Source organism: Cydia fagiglandana, chromosome 6 (genome assembly GCF_963556715.1).
Source record: "Cydia fagiglandana chromosome 6, ilCydFagi1.1, whole genome shotgun sequence".
Lineage (NCBI taxonomy): Eukaryota > Metazoa > Arthropoda > Insecta > Lepidoptera > Tortricidae > Cydia > Cydia fagiglandana.
Genome location: NC_085937.1, coordinates 3623496 through 3639016, shown reverse-complemented (window position 1 = coordinate 3639016; position 15521 = coordinate 3623496). Strand labels below are relative to the sequence as shown.

At 40.7% G+C, this 15521-nt stretch overlaps 1 protein-coding gene across 1 annotated transcript in view; it reads right to left on the bottom strand.

The window, feature by feature from the left end:
* The window catches only part of LOC134665013 (AP-1 complex subunit gamma-1), a 57148-nt gene that overhangs the window by 24863 nt on the left and 16764 nt on the right, over positions 1–15521 (bottom strand). Inside the window, exons 5-6 of the mRNA XM_063521783.1 lie at positions 2946–3184; positions 859–935 (exon numbers count right to left, since the gene is read on the bottom strand). Coding sequence (XP_063377853.1) covers positions 859–935; positions 2946–3184 — 316 coding nt within the window. The remainder of the gene's footprint in view (positions 1–858; positions 936–2945; positions 3185–15521) is intronic.

Here is a 15521-nt window from a genome sequence, read left to right as displayed (position 1 = left end):
AGACGTGTTCAAATGATCACCTCGCCTCGCTGCGACCTATTTACGCTGAGTCGGTTCACTGGCATTTCTGCCTTAAGAAATCCTTAATCGATCATACTAGATTATATAAAAGGATGCCTGATTTTATCAAAACAAACGTCAACAATTAGGCCGACCCGGATTGCGTCATGAAAGGCGGTAACAAGGAAAAATAATGATAATTTGTACGTGCATTGCGAGAGCCGGCGGCGAGACTTTCTCCTTTCATTATACGAATTTGAGACTAAAATTGCCTTTCGGTTGAAGACATCTGATGCCTATCTATTTACTAACAACAATACTGAACTGAACAGCTGTGGGCCTTATAACGTTAGCAATAAGGTTTACGAAAAGTCAGTTAACAGTGTGGATGGTGGAACAGTGGTTGTCTTAACATATGTATCCATTTTTCTACATATACTATACAGCTAATACTAGTATATACCTCTAATATGGCAATTAAACCGTTCGGAAGTACCATTTTGTGTAGTATTAAAGCAAGTTAGACATTCAATATGACTTGGTGTTTTTCGATTGTCACCCTACGATTTATATATGAGTGTATGTATCCTGTTTGTAACATCACGCTGGCCCAATATTACAGGGTTCTATGTTACATTTTCAAGATAGTTGAAATTCGACTTAATGTCACTGTAACAATGTTCAAATTTCAGTACGATAAAAGTGAAACATAGAACCCTGTAGTATTGGGCCAGCGATCTGTAAATATGTACGTGATCTACTTAACTAAAATTACGTTCACAAAGTGTCACTCTAAATTATACTCTATAATATCGACCGTAGGGGTCAATTAATGTTCAAAATAAAAGTTGTTCTTACCTTTTTGAAGTGGTTGAGTGTGTCGGGACTGTTTTCGCACATCTCTGTGATGAGCGTCACACCCGTGATAAGGACACCTGTTGACACATTGATAACATTTAACCAGAGTAATTTTGACCCTTCCATTGTATGCATAGAGATAAATGAAAGATGAAGATACTTTGGTTTATCGTTTACGCTATCGGACGAAATTTCTTTGATAAGGAATTGAAATTTCATTTTTTTTAAATAAGAAATCATAGCAGAAAATGGAAAGGAATAAAAAGATAAAAGCTTGAATGAACAATTTTTCTTGACTGTATAAATAAAGAGGAATCCCGATATTAAAAAGCTTGTTTCGGGACTAAAATCAAAGCCATTATCATTTTCCCAGCGTTTCAATAATTTAATCATCTTTGGAAACATTCAAGCGAAATAGCCGATTCGAGTAGGTATTTTGCTTCGGTACTTTAGCCAAGCAAATTCAATTAGAAAATAAATTCGACAACAATTTGGTCTCGGAAATCCTTTGGTATCGGTAAGTCTCGATTTAGTTTTTTGTTTGAGGCCGAAATTAAAGGGATTCATTAATAGGATTTATGTTCAAGTTTCGTAAAGTGTCATTGAAAGTTTTGTCTAATTAAATATTTCAAAACTTAGGACTTATAAGGTCGTCGCTGTCAAATATACTTTCTACTTAGGGCTCATTTAGATGATGCGACAATTCGCATGCGGGTTTTATTACATTGCGGGTTTGATTGGTTAATTTGAATTGGACTTAATCAACAGTCCGCATTGTAACTAAAATCGCATGCGAGTTCGCGCGCCGTCTAAATCAGCCCTTAGCCTAGAGACTGTCTAAGTTAACTTTGCACCTATTGTATAGAACAAATTGAGGTAATATCATTATTTTCATAGACATTTGACATTAACCATGACATTGACATTAACCAACTTTACGAACAGCGGATATTTTTGTGACCAACTGTCAATTCTTTGATGACATCAGTTTCGTCATCTATTTTAATAGAATTGCTACTTTTATTGGTACTAATTGCAACAATTAGCACTTAGTTCAATATGTTGACTTGCCCACTAAAATGGCAAATTACTGACGACTCAAGGTCCTATATATAGTACTTATTCAGATCGATGAAATTTAAATCATATTCAATTGGAACAGAGTCGCATTTGTTTTGTTTCGTTCTTTTTTCAACCAAATCCAAAATCAACTCAATGCCCGCACTAAAGGTTCAAATTTCAGTGGCGAATTCTGGATTTTTCATTTGTATGGCTGGGCCTTAGGAGGATATACTAAAACGCCAAGTTTTGTTTATCATCAAGTCTATAAGAGTTAAGGCAAAACAATACTGGTTATGCCAACGATCAAAGACAATATATTGGAAGAACCTACGTATTGTCACGCTGTTATCACACCGATGCGGATCCGCGTGTGTGTGAGCGAGACAGCGCTATAATATGCAGCCATTATTTTCTATATCTTATTGAAAGATAACACAATGTAAGAAAGACTGACATATCTTTCCCTATATCTATAAGTAGGGCCAAGGCCAGTCTAGGCCCCTCGAGACACTGAACGATAGCTTTTTATCCAAATGGGCACGCTCCGCTGAATTTCGCGGTTTCTGGTTTTATTACCTAGCAAACATGATTTTATTCGCGTAACACGGGACGAATGCGGAGTAAATTCTTAGCCGTATTTTAGTTTACTAGGCAAAAATATATCTACAATTTGTTATTGGAGTATGAGACAACCTAACGGTTAAAAACAACGATTTTTGAAATATTTGATATTAATTCAAAGTGTCTGCCGGTTGCTTCTATACCGTAGCTTCCAATAAATATTTTATATCATTGAATTATTTATTATTTTTCGTTAAGTAGTGAATCTGATCCATACAAAATACTAACTTTGATAAAATAAGTCATCGTAAATTCCGTGGTTTAGAAACAAGGGTTCAGTATGTCGACCAAACGCTCAACATTTATCTGCACAAGTTTACTTGACAACGGGTCTCTGTCCTAAGGACATCTCTCGTAACTCAAGACAGCCCAGAGGGATTATTATGAGTTACCATAAATCTTACCATGGTTCTTCTCCGTCAACAAACTCCTCGTAGCCGGTAGGAACATCTCCATCAAATCTGGTACTCTTCTTATAATGCGGAACGCACATAATGCTGCCTTCTTCTTGATGTACGCGTTTGGACTCTTGATCAGTCGCTCGACTTCTGATGCCAAATCTCTCGCCATTTCTGGAGAGGCGATGGCGCCGAGTGTACATAATGCGAGACCAACCACGAATTGGGTGTTGCTGTTGAGATCGCTACGGAAGAAAAGGTCAAATTAGTTTCATTTGTGGTGATAGATAAGATAGAGGATCATTTTAAATGTGGAGTTTAAAGTTTTTGAGGTTTTCGATTTCACTGAAATTGGCCACGGGATTCAGGAGCCAAGCTTTTGGACAATAAAAAAAGATTGCGAGTTTGCGACCTGAACTCACGTCGCCTTATCTACAGCAAATCAATAAAACTGTGACATCGAGATTTGTAACAACGTATTCATGCATCGCCCTTATTTTCTTTTCTAGGCAGTGGTACCCGTCTGTCTAGCAGCTATGTGACACCTTTGTCATTTGACTGATATGAAACACCATGATACTTTTTCTCCACATCACTCATCATTCATTAATTTCATATTTTTTCATTTTCTCGCTTTCAGTATATAAAGCTTCCTTTTCAACGAACTTCTACCCAGGGACTGAAAAGGTACCGTTAAAAACGGTTTTGACCGGTCTTTTTAAAGGTACCCGACCGTAAAAAGTAGCATTTCGGTCCGAATATCAATCGGTACCCGTATCCAAACAAGCTTCCGTTCAAACGGTACCGTTAAATAAAAGTACCTTTAGGTGTTTTTTTATAGGTACCCGACCGTTAAACTAGCATTCCATATTGATATCAATACTTTAGGTATCCAAATAAGCTTTAGCCCAAACGGTACCGTTAAATGTAGGCTACCATCCAAACGGTACCCTTAAATAAAAAAAACTTATAGCGTTTGATCTGATACCTCAATTCAAAGCGGTCACTCGCGAGAGCGGGAGGTAACGCGTGTCTCCCTCTCACTTTTCACTAGGTACACGGATCCCAAATCTGATTGTTTGTGAATTATATTGTCATCATCATCATCATCATCATCATCATCATCATCATCATCATTGACATAAAAGTCATCATGGGTGTCGTTTTATAGGTTTCAGAGAGTGCAGAATTCAAAAATGATGACAATTTTGGAATCCAAGATGTCTGACGTGCACTTTGACATAAAAGTCATCATGGGTGTCGTTTTGTAGGTTTCAGGGAGTGCAGAATTAAAAAATGATGACAAATTTGGAATCCAAGATGTCTGACGTGCACTTTGACATAAAAGTCATCATGTGTGTCGTTTTATAGGTTTTAGGGTGTGCAGAATTCAAAAATGATGACTCGGCACTATGTCGACTTTTATGTCAAAGTACATGGCAGACATGTTGGATTCCAAAACAGTTATCATTTTCTAAGTCCGCAGTCCTGAAAAGCTATAAAACAACAAAGACCTTATTACAAAAGGCATAAGGTCCTTTACCTACTGAAGACCGTTAGCGTTAACGGTACCGTTTGAATTTTATTTATTCGGGTACCGTTACTATTTGATACCTTTTTAATTGATACCTTTATATTAGATACTGGTATTTTGCCGTTTTATTTGGGTACCCTTACTGTTGGATACCTATTCTATTGATACCTTTTTTTTAGATACTGCTATTTTGCCGTTTGATTCGGGTACCGTTTCTGTTGGATACCTATTCAATTGATACCTTTATTTTAAGTACTAGTATTTTGCCGTTTTATTTGGGTACCATTACTGTTGGATACCTACTCAATTGATACCTTTATTTTAGGTTACCGGTCTTTTGCGGTTTTTCAGTCCTTGCTTCTACCGAGTAATGTTAGTTTAGCCTGGACTTATTACGGGGCCGTAAACCGGATGATTACTCCGAGTTAGTGCCCCGTTTACGAGGCGTGTTATTCGAGTGCTTAGCGCTAATCCTTAATACTAGATCAAATGTCAGTCGTAAACGCAGTACCACACGTATAGTGAGTGGGGCCGTAAAGTTTTTAGCTATTAAAATATGAAATAGAAAACTAATAGCGGTTTCGGTTTCATAGCATATGACGTGAAATTATTAAGTGTCAAATTGGCAGTCTTCACTCGTATACGTTGCGTCAAAACCTGTGCGCTCTTGTTGTTGGATGTTTTGTCCATGTCGTTGTTGTACGTCTGTCTGTGTAATTCTGTTACATGGACTTATTACTGTTTATCAACTCTGCGTTAAGACTGCGTCCGAAGTGGACGATTTTTGTTACAAAGCGGGAAATACCGGCTACCTATACATATGTGCAAGCTGCGGAAAGTTTCTAAAAAGTTAGAAAAGGTCTAGAACAGTGTTTTTCAATATTTGTCATGATGCGACCCCCTTAGTATGTACATAAAAATGTTTCGCTTATGTAATGCCTTACAGCTGGTAGAGGCTTCCACCACCCTCAGTTAGAAAAACACTGGTCTAGAAAATTTCAAAGGAAACAAGGGTAACTTTAATTGAGGAAATGGAAATTTTCTATTCCCATACAAAAATGTAAGAGGTTTCGGAATATTTTAGACGTGGATGCCAATTTTGGAAACTAGGGCTTAGCACGGAATCAATTATTTGAAGTTTTTTTTGGATACCTGCGACAAGCACAAATTCTATTTTCTTCAAAAATAAAACGTCCACTTTCAGAAACCTCTAAATATATTTTGCCTCTTTCCTACCCTTTCCTAAGCTTATTATTGCGAAAATTCACTTCGCATTTGGCAGTATCCGACTTATTTCTCCCTGGGGCATCTTATACGAAACATCTTTAAGAGGCTTGTAAGTAAAAAAAGAAGTTAACAAGAACAGCTGCCGGTTGCGTCCAAGCGAAAAATATTGATCCTAAAAGCGGGCGATGACCTACCTTGGAGGTTATACTGACATGCTAGGTATTTAACATTCGTATATAATGCGGGTGTAGAATATCAGCTGTCAGCGTCAAATGCATTGAAACTTAGATATTTTTGGAATCTGAAGGACAGGCGTTGGAAAGATAATAGTTCGGTCGTCGGATATACCTTAAACCCTTAAAGTAAAAGTTGGTACGTGCAGTCGTGTACATCAAGTTGCAAAATTGCATGGCTACTTAATGAATGAATTCATTCATAATGTGTCCATGCAATTTTGCAGCTCGCTGTAAATTCTGCCTATGAACAAGTAGACCAGCTATGTGAATGATATTTACGATTCATATAAAAATTGCGTAGACGTCGCAAAATGGGAATATTTTATTTATGACAGAATGGAATAAATGTAAAATGAGTGTATTAATTCTGGGGACTTGGTGATTTTAACACGCATCGACATAATGCAGATATAATGAGCAAGATGTAAGCGCAGGGCTCGGCGTATAGGAGTGCGGCGAAGGATTGATGTCGTCAGAAATAAAATATTTCTTGTGCTCAACAAAATAGTAGTTTTAATTTACCACAAATTATACTACATTTTGTTCATGTCAATGGACGATGAAATAAGAATAAAAACCAGTCACATGGTTTATAATTAAAATGGAATTAGGATTAACTTATGCAGAGCTTACATATTCAATGGAGGAAATCAAAGACAAACCGGACAGAGTTATAGAACGGTAGCATAGAGTATAGGTGTTGCCAGTTTATATTAAGTCTATACATGTAAAGGGTATATACTATACGATTTCCAACAAGATACTTTGGTTTGAGTTAAATGAATAATATTTTGATATGGAAATTTCATAAATCCTAGCAAAATTTACTAACGTGATGAATGTAATGATACTGATGATCGAGTGATGACTATCACCTGTAGATACCTACACCTACTTAAAATGAAATTCTATTTAGTCATTCAGATGACTACCTATGCTTTGTTAATTAACAATCAACAACAACATGACTACTATAATGAGCGACAATGTCATAGCATAAAATGCGAATTGATCTTTTTCTCCATCTAAGTTCTCGGTTTTAAATTTTAATAAGCCGGGTACAAATTCGACGTCAGTGCCTCGTTACAAAGGAGTTAATTAGTTCGAGCACAAAGAAGCCAAGTGCTTGTTTTTATCAGTTAATTTATGTAAACGAAACGAGCGCCCGGAGCGCCAGGTTTTCAATTTATGGGCGTTCAAAAACACGCATTTATGTGATAATGGAAGTATGCAGAGTAGACAATATTGCGTACCTATACTTAGCGTAAAAAAAACAGTAAGACGCTTTTCTCTGTTACTAGGTGAAGTGAACCCGTGCGAAGCCAGGGCGGGTCGCTAGTTTACCTTAAAACAGTTTTGTAAAACCGGGAAAGTGCGAGTCGGACTCGCGCACGAAGGGTTCCGTACCATAATGCAAAAAACGGCAAAAAAACAGTCACCCATCCAAGTACTGACCCCGCCCGACGTTGCTTAACTTCGGTCAAAAATCACGTTTGTTGTATGGGAGCCCCACTTAATTCTTTATTTTATTCTGTTTTTATTATTTGTTGTTATAGCGGCAACAGAAATACATCATCTGTGAAAATTTCAAGTGTCTAGCTATCACGGTTCGTGAGATACAGCTTGGTGACAGACGGACGGACGGACGGACAGCAGAGTCTTAGTAATAGGGTCCCGTTTTACCCTTTGGGTACGGAACCCTAAAAACGGTTGAAATAAATTTAGCTTAGCAGCGTACGGTGAAAATGTGTCTTTTTATATATAGATTCACATATTATTTAATATGTTGAGATTGTTGAGCTATGAGAAGAGACTACAGCGGTAATACTAGATATATCAAACACAATACCAAAGAAAGGGACATGCCAATTAAGGCACAAACAATGTTTCATCATAACATTTCATGGCACAAAGGAGCTACCAAAATAAGATCCCTGCCTAATAAGGCATCTTATACCGGAGGGTTGGCGATCGCAAAACGTGATTAATCTCAAAGTTAATCAGTAAGTGTTCGCAGTAAATAAGCTGAAAACCTGCTTAGATTCGTTTCTTTGACACTGTCACCAGTTTTAGACTAAAGCGAATAGAAAGATTTCAATAAATGTTAGGTTATCTGGCACTCCTTGTGGCGATCTATTCTAGTGATTCCTGGTTTTCTCATAGCAGAAGGCGAGTCTCAAAAAGTTTAAACTTACGGTAAAACCGCAATTGTCTCAGATTCCATAAAATACAAGCATGCATCGTTTTGATAATACATTAGACCGTCAATTCTCGTACTTTCCTTTCTTTTATTTTAAATTATCAGAATTTCTGTTGGAATTTCAGATGGAAACGACCTTATTGCTCAGAAGCATAGGGACCCTTCTGTGCTGACAAGCCACAATTATCATATACGGATCTTGTCATGCACAATCTGATTACCATTACGTTACCGCCATGTATTTTATGATTAATATCCCTCTCGTCCGATAAAATTGTGATAAATCTCGATAAAACGACCATGATCGCTATAGTATCGCGTGCGAGCATTCAATCGGTCACGGTTCACGCCGCAAAATTCATTGCAGAGGCGTTTGGAGGCGGGATTTTGTGCTAAATTACTAGGTTTATTAGAAAAAATATCATGCGATACTACAGTATGTATCAGAACGGAAGGCAAAGAAAGAGACCCATTATTGTTTAGGTCATACTGAGCAACTTTTACTGTGGGACCAACCCCGAAAACGCGGAAAAAAAATTGACTCTCCCATAGGAAATTTCAACATCAGACCAGCAAAATGTATGAAATATCAATTTTTTTTAGGCAAGAACTACAAATAGCTTTTAACGTATCATTTCTCATTTAAATGTCACAAGAACTTCTAAGGATACGGGCAAGTAAGATTGTTCAAACTAGTTCAAAAACAAAGTATATGGAAACCACGTTCCCTCAACTAATTCAATAACAATTAACAACCATGAAACAATATGGAAACTAGAAGCTTTCTGTATTCACCACAGCATTCCATTGCCAAAATGGATTCAAAATTAACAACTAGAACTACTATGTGTCCAAATGTTTAAATTCACTTAGTGTATTTCAACTGTCCGGTGATTCACACTGCAGTATACCAAAAACACCGCATAAAGTAAAATGACCTAAAAGGGCTTACGTCCGTTTCTGACTTTAATGGAAATGTGACTTTTCCGGCCTGGGCAAAAAGACAGTATGCCTTTAGCCAGCTATGGCGATTATTATCATCGCTGGTCCCACTGCCTCAGTGGAACCAGTCAAAAGTGGAACCTCGAGATCTGTGACAACTATGTGCCGTTGTCAACAAATATATCAGAGCGGCCAAGGCGCTAACAAATATCTAAATACGTCTCTATTTTCAGAACGTTGGAGTGCGTGTTCAGATATTTTTGAGCACCTCGGCCGCTCCAATATAATTGATGGCGACTGTATAAGGGTGGTACTACACCTGACCAATTTCTTGGTCCAATGTGTATTTTGTCTCACATTTTGCTTTATGAGTATCATGAGAGTGTGAGCCGCAATGACGTTGGACAGATGGTATACCCACCCTTACTGAAATCCACGCTTACACTGGTTAAATAAAATTGATGCGCTTGAAAAATGTTATAAATGGCAGCACGGTCCAGTCAGAGCTTTTGTTACACTGCCCTTTTTGGTATACACGTACTCGCTTTGTTTAACTGTAGCATTGTATGCGTTTTGTATGTTTACGAGTGTACGGAATATGCTTTAAAAATAGCACGCAATAACCCAGTCAATTTGTATACGATGCAAATGATTGTAAAGCGTGATATGACTTTAAATCACAACTGATAATTTTATGACTCATATGTATATATTCTACAGTAAGTATGCATTTATACATACAATAGAGAATGGACAACACACGCAGATTAATACCTTAATTGCCAGGATATTCTAATTTTAATTGGAATTTTGATTCTCTTTGATCCATTATTGGGTCGGCGAGTTAAGTTTCTTAGCGCCACTTGCACCACCCCATTAACCCGGGGTTAACTGGTTAAACCGTTAACCCAGTGTCAAATTATACTGGTAACCATGGTAAATCCAGGTTTACCCGGTTAACCCCGGGTTAGTGAATGGTGCAAGTGGTCCTTAAGAGTTAAATGACTTAAGACGTTTAAGGCTTGGCCACACACAGAGCGCGACGCAGCGCCGCGTCCGCGCCGCGTGATGCCGACGCGAAGCCTGGTCAAACAGGGCGCGCGCCGATCGCGCCGGCCTCACGCTCTCAACACGCCCTCAAGGCGCGCGTGAACGCGGCGCGGCCGCGCGGGAACGCGGCGCACCGCTCGCTGCCTAACGTCCGATCCTACTGATGTGACCTTGCGCGACGCGGCGGGCCGCCGCGTTCGCTCGGCGCAGCGCTGCGCACGCGCCGCGCGGACGCAAGGGGCCGCGCGGCGCGGGGCGCGACAGAAGCGGGGCGTGATACCGGCGGGACGCAGTCTGTTTGACGTCGGTAACCTGTTAGCATGTGCCGCGGTCGCGCGGCGTGGACGCGGCGCGGACGCGGCGCTGCGTCGCGCTCTGTATGTGGCCAAGCCTTTAAACTGCATAAAGTGCCAAAAAATATATACAATTCCACACAGATAATATACACTATACACACGAAAAACTACCTCTCTTAGGGCCCGTTGCACCAACCATATTTGACAGACTAAGGGTCGGTTGCACCAAACTGTTACGAACGTTAAAGAGTTCGCTAAATTTTTATGTATGGAAAGTTTCATAGTAAAGGCGCGGGGCGCGCCGGCTGACGATGATCAGTCTGTCAAAGGTGGTTGGTGCAACTGGCACTAATCAACGTCAGCCGGCGCGCCCCGGCACTTTATTTACTATGAAACTTTCCATACATAAAAATTTAGCAAACTCTTTAACGATACGAAAAGTTTGGTGCCTCCGACCCTTAGTCGTGTAAAAACACTATGTTTAGTCAAAATGGTTCCACCACAATGCTATTACAGAGACAGCATTAGCGCAGGTTTCCATTCAATTGAGACGTGAGACCGAGCCGAGACAATATAGATATACAGAGCTGTGGGACACATTAGCATGTATCGATCCCCGCGTGGAGCTCATCATGTCCTCATTTCGTATTGTTTTATCTTTGCTGTGTCGCGTGCTTTCTTCATTTCCTTTGTGAATTTTCCCGTGGAGTAACATACCTTTGTATTTCATCAATGATTTTTTTCTCAAAACAACTTAATGATAACATATAGTTCCTAGAATCTTATCTCTCTAAACCACAAAAACCAGCCCCCGGTCTGAAAGTACCTTGCTTAGGTGACCACTTTGCTATCCAAAATACTAACCATACAGTACTATCCTGTTTTATACGAAAAATCCTCTGGAAGTAATTAGTACATATCGGAATTTGTTAAATTTTCTAATGATGATGATGTATTTTATAAAGTCTACGTCATGAAATCATCAGATTAAAATACCATAAAAAGTAATAAACAGCTAAACACGATGTCAGCTCCGACACATGCTGAGTGGTATCCTCTTTGAGACAACAAGTTATATACAAAACTATGTCGAATAGGTATTTAATATCTGTTAATCTTAAGATTGTTGTGTCAAATAAATTCATTTCAATCATTTCGTTTCATATCAAAAAAAAAATAAGTTCAAAAACTAAAACCCGACTACTGCAAATCGCGCTCTAAAAAGTATGAAACAAGATAGAATTCTTATCTAAAATTACGATTATAAACTTAAAATAAAAGTAATGTGGCATACGACCACGGCTAACCTCAGAATCTCTGTAAATATATAAAAAATTCAGTAAATTATATTACGTTGTATTTATATATAAAAACAATGGTAACATATATAATATTTTCTGCTTGATAATTTTAGATAAGAATTCTATCTTGTTTCATACTTTTTAGAGCGCGATTTGCAGTAGTCGGGTTTTAGTTTTTGAACTTATTTTTTATTTAATTAATTTTGGGGTCATAATTTCGTTACTAACTTTTTGAAGTCACTTTATATTACTTTTGCGAGGGCGTCCTCAGTACAGAAATACACGCAGAGCGCCGCCTATATCGGGCTACGCGCGACTCCTTTAGTGCCTATGAGGGCGCCGATGGCGGCCGTCTTTGGACCGCGTACGTCGGGTTACGCTCGACACTTTTAGTATGAGGGCGCCGAAGGCGCCCGGTTTTGGAGCGCGTACGTCGGGGTACCCCCGACTCTTTTAGTATGAGGGCGCCGAAGGCGCCCGGCTCTGGAACGCGTACGTCGGGCTACTCCCGACACTTTTAGTGTGAGGGCGCCGAAGGCGCCCGGCTTTGGAACGCGTATGTCGGGCTACGCCCGACTCTTTTAGTATGAGGGCACCGAAGGCGCCCGGCTTTGGAACGCGTACGTCGGGCTACGCCCGACACTTTTAGTATGAGGGCGCCGAAGGCGCCCGGCTATGGAACGCGTATGTCGGGCTACGCCCGACTCTTTTAGTATGAGGGCGCCGAAGGCGTCCGGCTTTGGAACGCGTATGTCGGGCTACGCCCGACTCTTTTAGTATGGGGGCGCCGTAGGCGCCCGGCTTTGGAACGCGTACGGAACGCGTACGTCGGGCTACGCCCGACACTTTTAGTGTGAGGGCGCCGAAGGCGCCCGGCTTTGGAACGCGTATATCGGGCTAGGCAGAGTGATGGCAGGTGGACTAAAATGTTAACAGAATGGTGGCCGCTTTCAAATGAAAGAAGCGCCTGGCGTCCGTTGGCTCGTTGGGTGGACGACATCCGGAAAATTGCGGGTCACTGCTGGATGAGATTAGCTCAGGACCGGGACAAGTGGCGTACTAGAAGAGAGGCCTATGCTCAGCAGTGGGCGATAAAGGGCTGATATGATGATGATGTCGGGCTACGCCCGACTCTTTTAGTATGAGGGCGCCGAAGGCGCCCGGCTTTGGAACGCGTATGTCGGGCTACGCCCGACTCTTTTAGTATGAGGGCGCCGAAGGCGCCCGGCTTTGGAACGCGTACGTCGGGCTACGCCCGACACTTTTAGTATGAGGGCGCCGAAGGCGCCCGGCTTTGGAACGCGTACGTCGGGCTCCGCCCGACTCTTTTAGTATGAGGGCGCCGAAGGCGCCCGGCTTTGGAACGCGTATGTCGGGCTACGCCCGACTCTTTTGGTATGAGGGCGCCGAAGGCGCCCGGCTTTGGAACGCGTACGTCGGGCTCCGCCCGACTCTTTTAGTATGAAGGCGCCGAAGGCGCCCGGCTCTGGAACGCGTACGTCGGGCTACGCCCGACAATTTTAGTACGATGGCGCCGAAGACGCCCGGCTTCGGAACGCGTACGTATCTTGTAAAAAAATTGACTGTTTCATACATTTTGGCTGATCAGGACTTCTATACCTATTGACGTTATAAAATGTTGCAGGACATTAAAAAATCACCATGTATAGCGGCCAAACAAATTTCTTTTGCAAAAACCTTCTTGTATCGCCGTAGTCGCGTAACACGCGGATAGAATCCAGAGCGTCGAGCGCTTGTAGATTCAGAGTTCGAATCACCTAACCGATAAATTAATGTTTTATCTGGCGCATGCAAGCAAAGCCGGGTGCAAAAGCTAACAATATTTATATATTTGAAATGTGCTATTTGAGCTCTTTCCAATGATGTATAACACATCATCATTACTTAATTTTAGTTTTTTGGTTCGTGACTTTATGACCTCTAGAGGGCGCAGTGTTAATTTTTTTGTGACGCCATATAGCCTATAACCAGCGGACGATTAAGACGATTCGAATGACACATCGTTTGTTAAATTATAATAAGTACTTTAGAAGTTATGAGGGAACAGATGAACATACATACATACATACATACATACCCACATACATACCGGTCAAAATCATAACCCTCCTTTTGCGTTGCCGTAGTCGGGTAATAAATACAGCTCTATTATGAAATGAACACCGGCATTCAGTTCCTTCCCGCCGTAAGCGAAGTAGGCTACCAGGTGACATTATTGCGACACAACGTCCGAATCACAAGAAATATATTGCTGCGGACGAGATTACACTTATGTTTAGGTATAAGGTTAGGTTAGGTTTACGTATTAAGATAAACGGAGCGGACGGTAAACACGTACACGATAGTAAATCAGGTTTTATCTAATTGGATAATTTTGTTACATAGTACTAAAATAAAATGACCTGACGGCAAAGTACAGTCCGACTAACTAACCGGCCGTCCCTCTGACTTTACACCGACACTTGAATAGAACGAAATGAGGGAGTGTCATAAACATCCTACTTATTTTCATATAAATTTTACATTAATGATGACGGTCCTCACTTTGTCATTACGTTTGAGTTGGCTTGGTCCGACTATCTATTATGTCCCATTTTAAATCCCTACACGGCGGGAAGAAGTTGATATCTGTCGGGAAAAAATTGAAGAAATTTGAACCTTATGTAATTTAATTTTAAGTTCATATTTCTTCGGTAGAATATCTCGAGTTATCAACTTCTTCCCGCCGTGTACGGAAATGATACCTTCTTTATTTCATATTATGTGTGCGATGTGATATAGATGTGAAGATTACAGACACAGTAATTATAAGGCTTTAGTTAACTGTCAGAGACCCAGTTATGTCAGCAGTGGCGGTACTTCCATACAAGCCCAAAAGCCGGGCTTGCCTTAATATTTGCCTTAACGAAATTACGTAGTGATAAGATCAATATAAGGCCTGATTCGAAACAAATTTGACAAATTCAGAGTGATTTTTCTTGGATATTTTCTAGCTTACTTTATATAGATGTCGTAGTCAGATCGTATAATCCGCCGTATTACATTACGGCTAGCCGTTTTCAAAAACAGGGGCGTTTTGAAATGCGGCGGTTCGACGATTAGCCGGATTGTCACTGCGATACGTTCTTCAATAAGGCGGCCCACGTTTAGCCGCATCGTACATTGTAGAGTGACCAGTTCTTTCGGTCGCCTACGTAACCGGAGTTTGACAATGTTTGCAATTTAATTTATTTCTACCATGGTCCCACCGCACTACATGTGTTTCTTTTCCAAAACATTTCCTTCACAACTTAAATAGACGGAGCCCCGCAAGCGGGGCTCCTATTTCTGGGCGGTTTGCCCTTCGGGCATCTGAAGTTACCTAACGAACCTAACCTAATTACCTACCTACGCTTTTTTCCCCAAAGTGTAATGTTTTCACGGAGGTCTCACTTAATCAATAGGTAGGTAGGTTAGGTTCGTTAGGTAGCTTCAGATGCCTGAAGGGCAAACCGCTCAGAAATAGGAGCCCCGCGAAGCGGGGCTCCGTCTAGTTAAGTTGCGAAGGAAATTTTTTTTTTTAAAGAAACAGTCCGACAATCTCCAGATTTGATGGACACCCCAGCGTTTGTCAGGCAGCGCCACGAGTGTTAAAAATGGGAACTAAAAATTGTCAAAGCGGCGGCTAATGACTCGCTGTATTACATTACGGCTAGCCGTGTTGAAGAACGTATGGCGCCGAATACATTCCGGCGGATTCTCATTCAGCCGCATTCAATACGGCTAATCGTTAAAC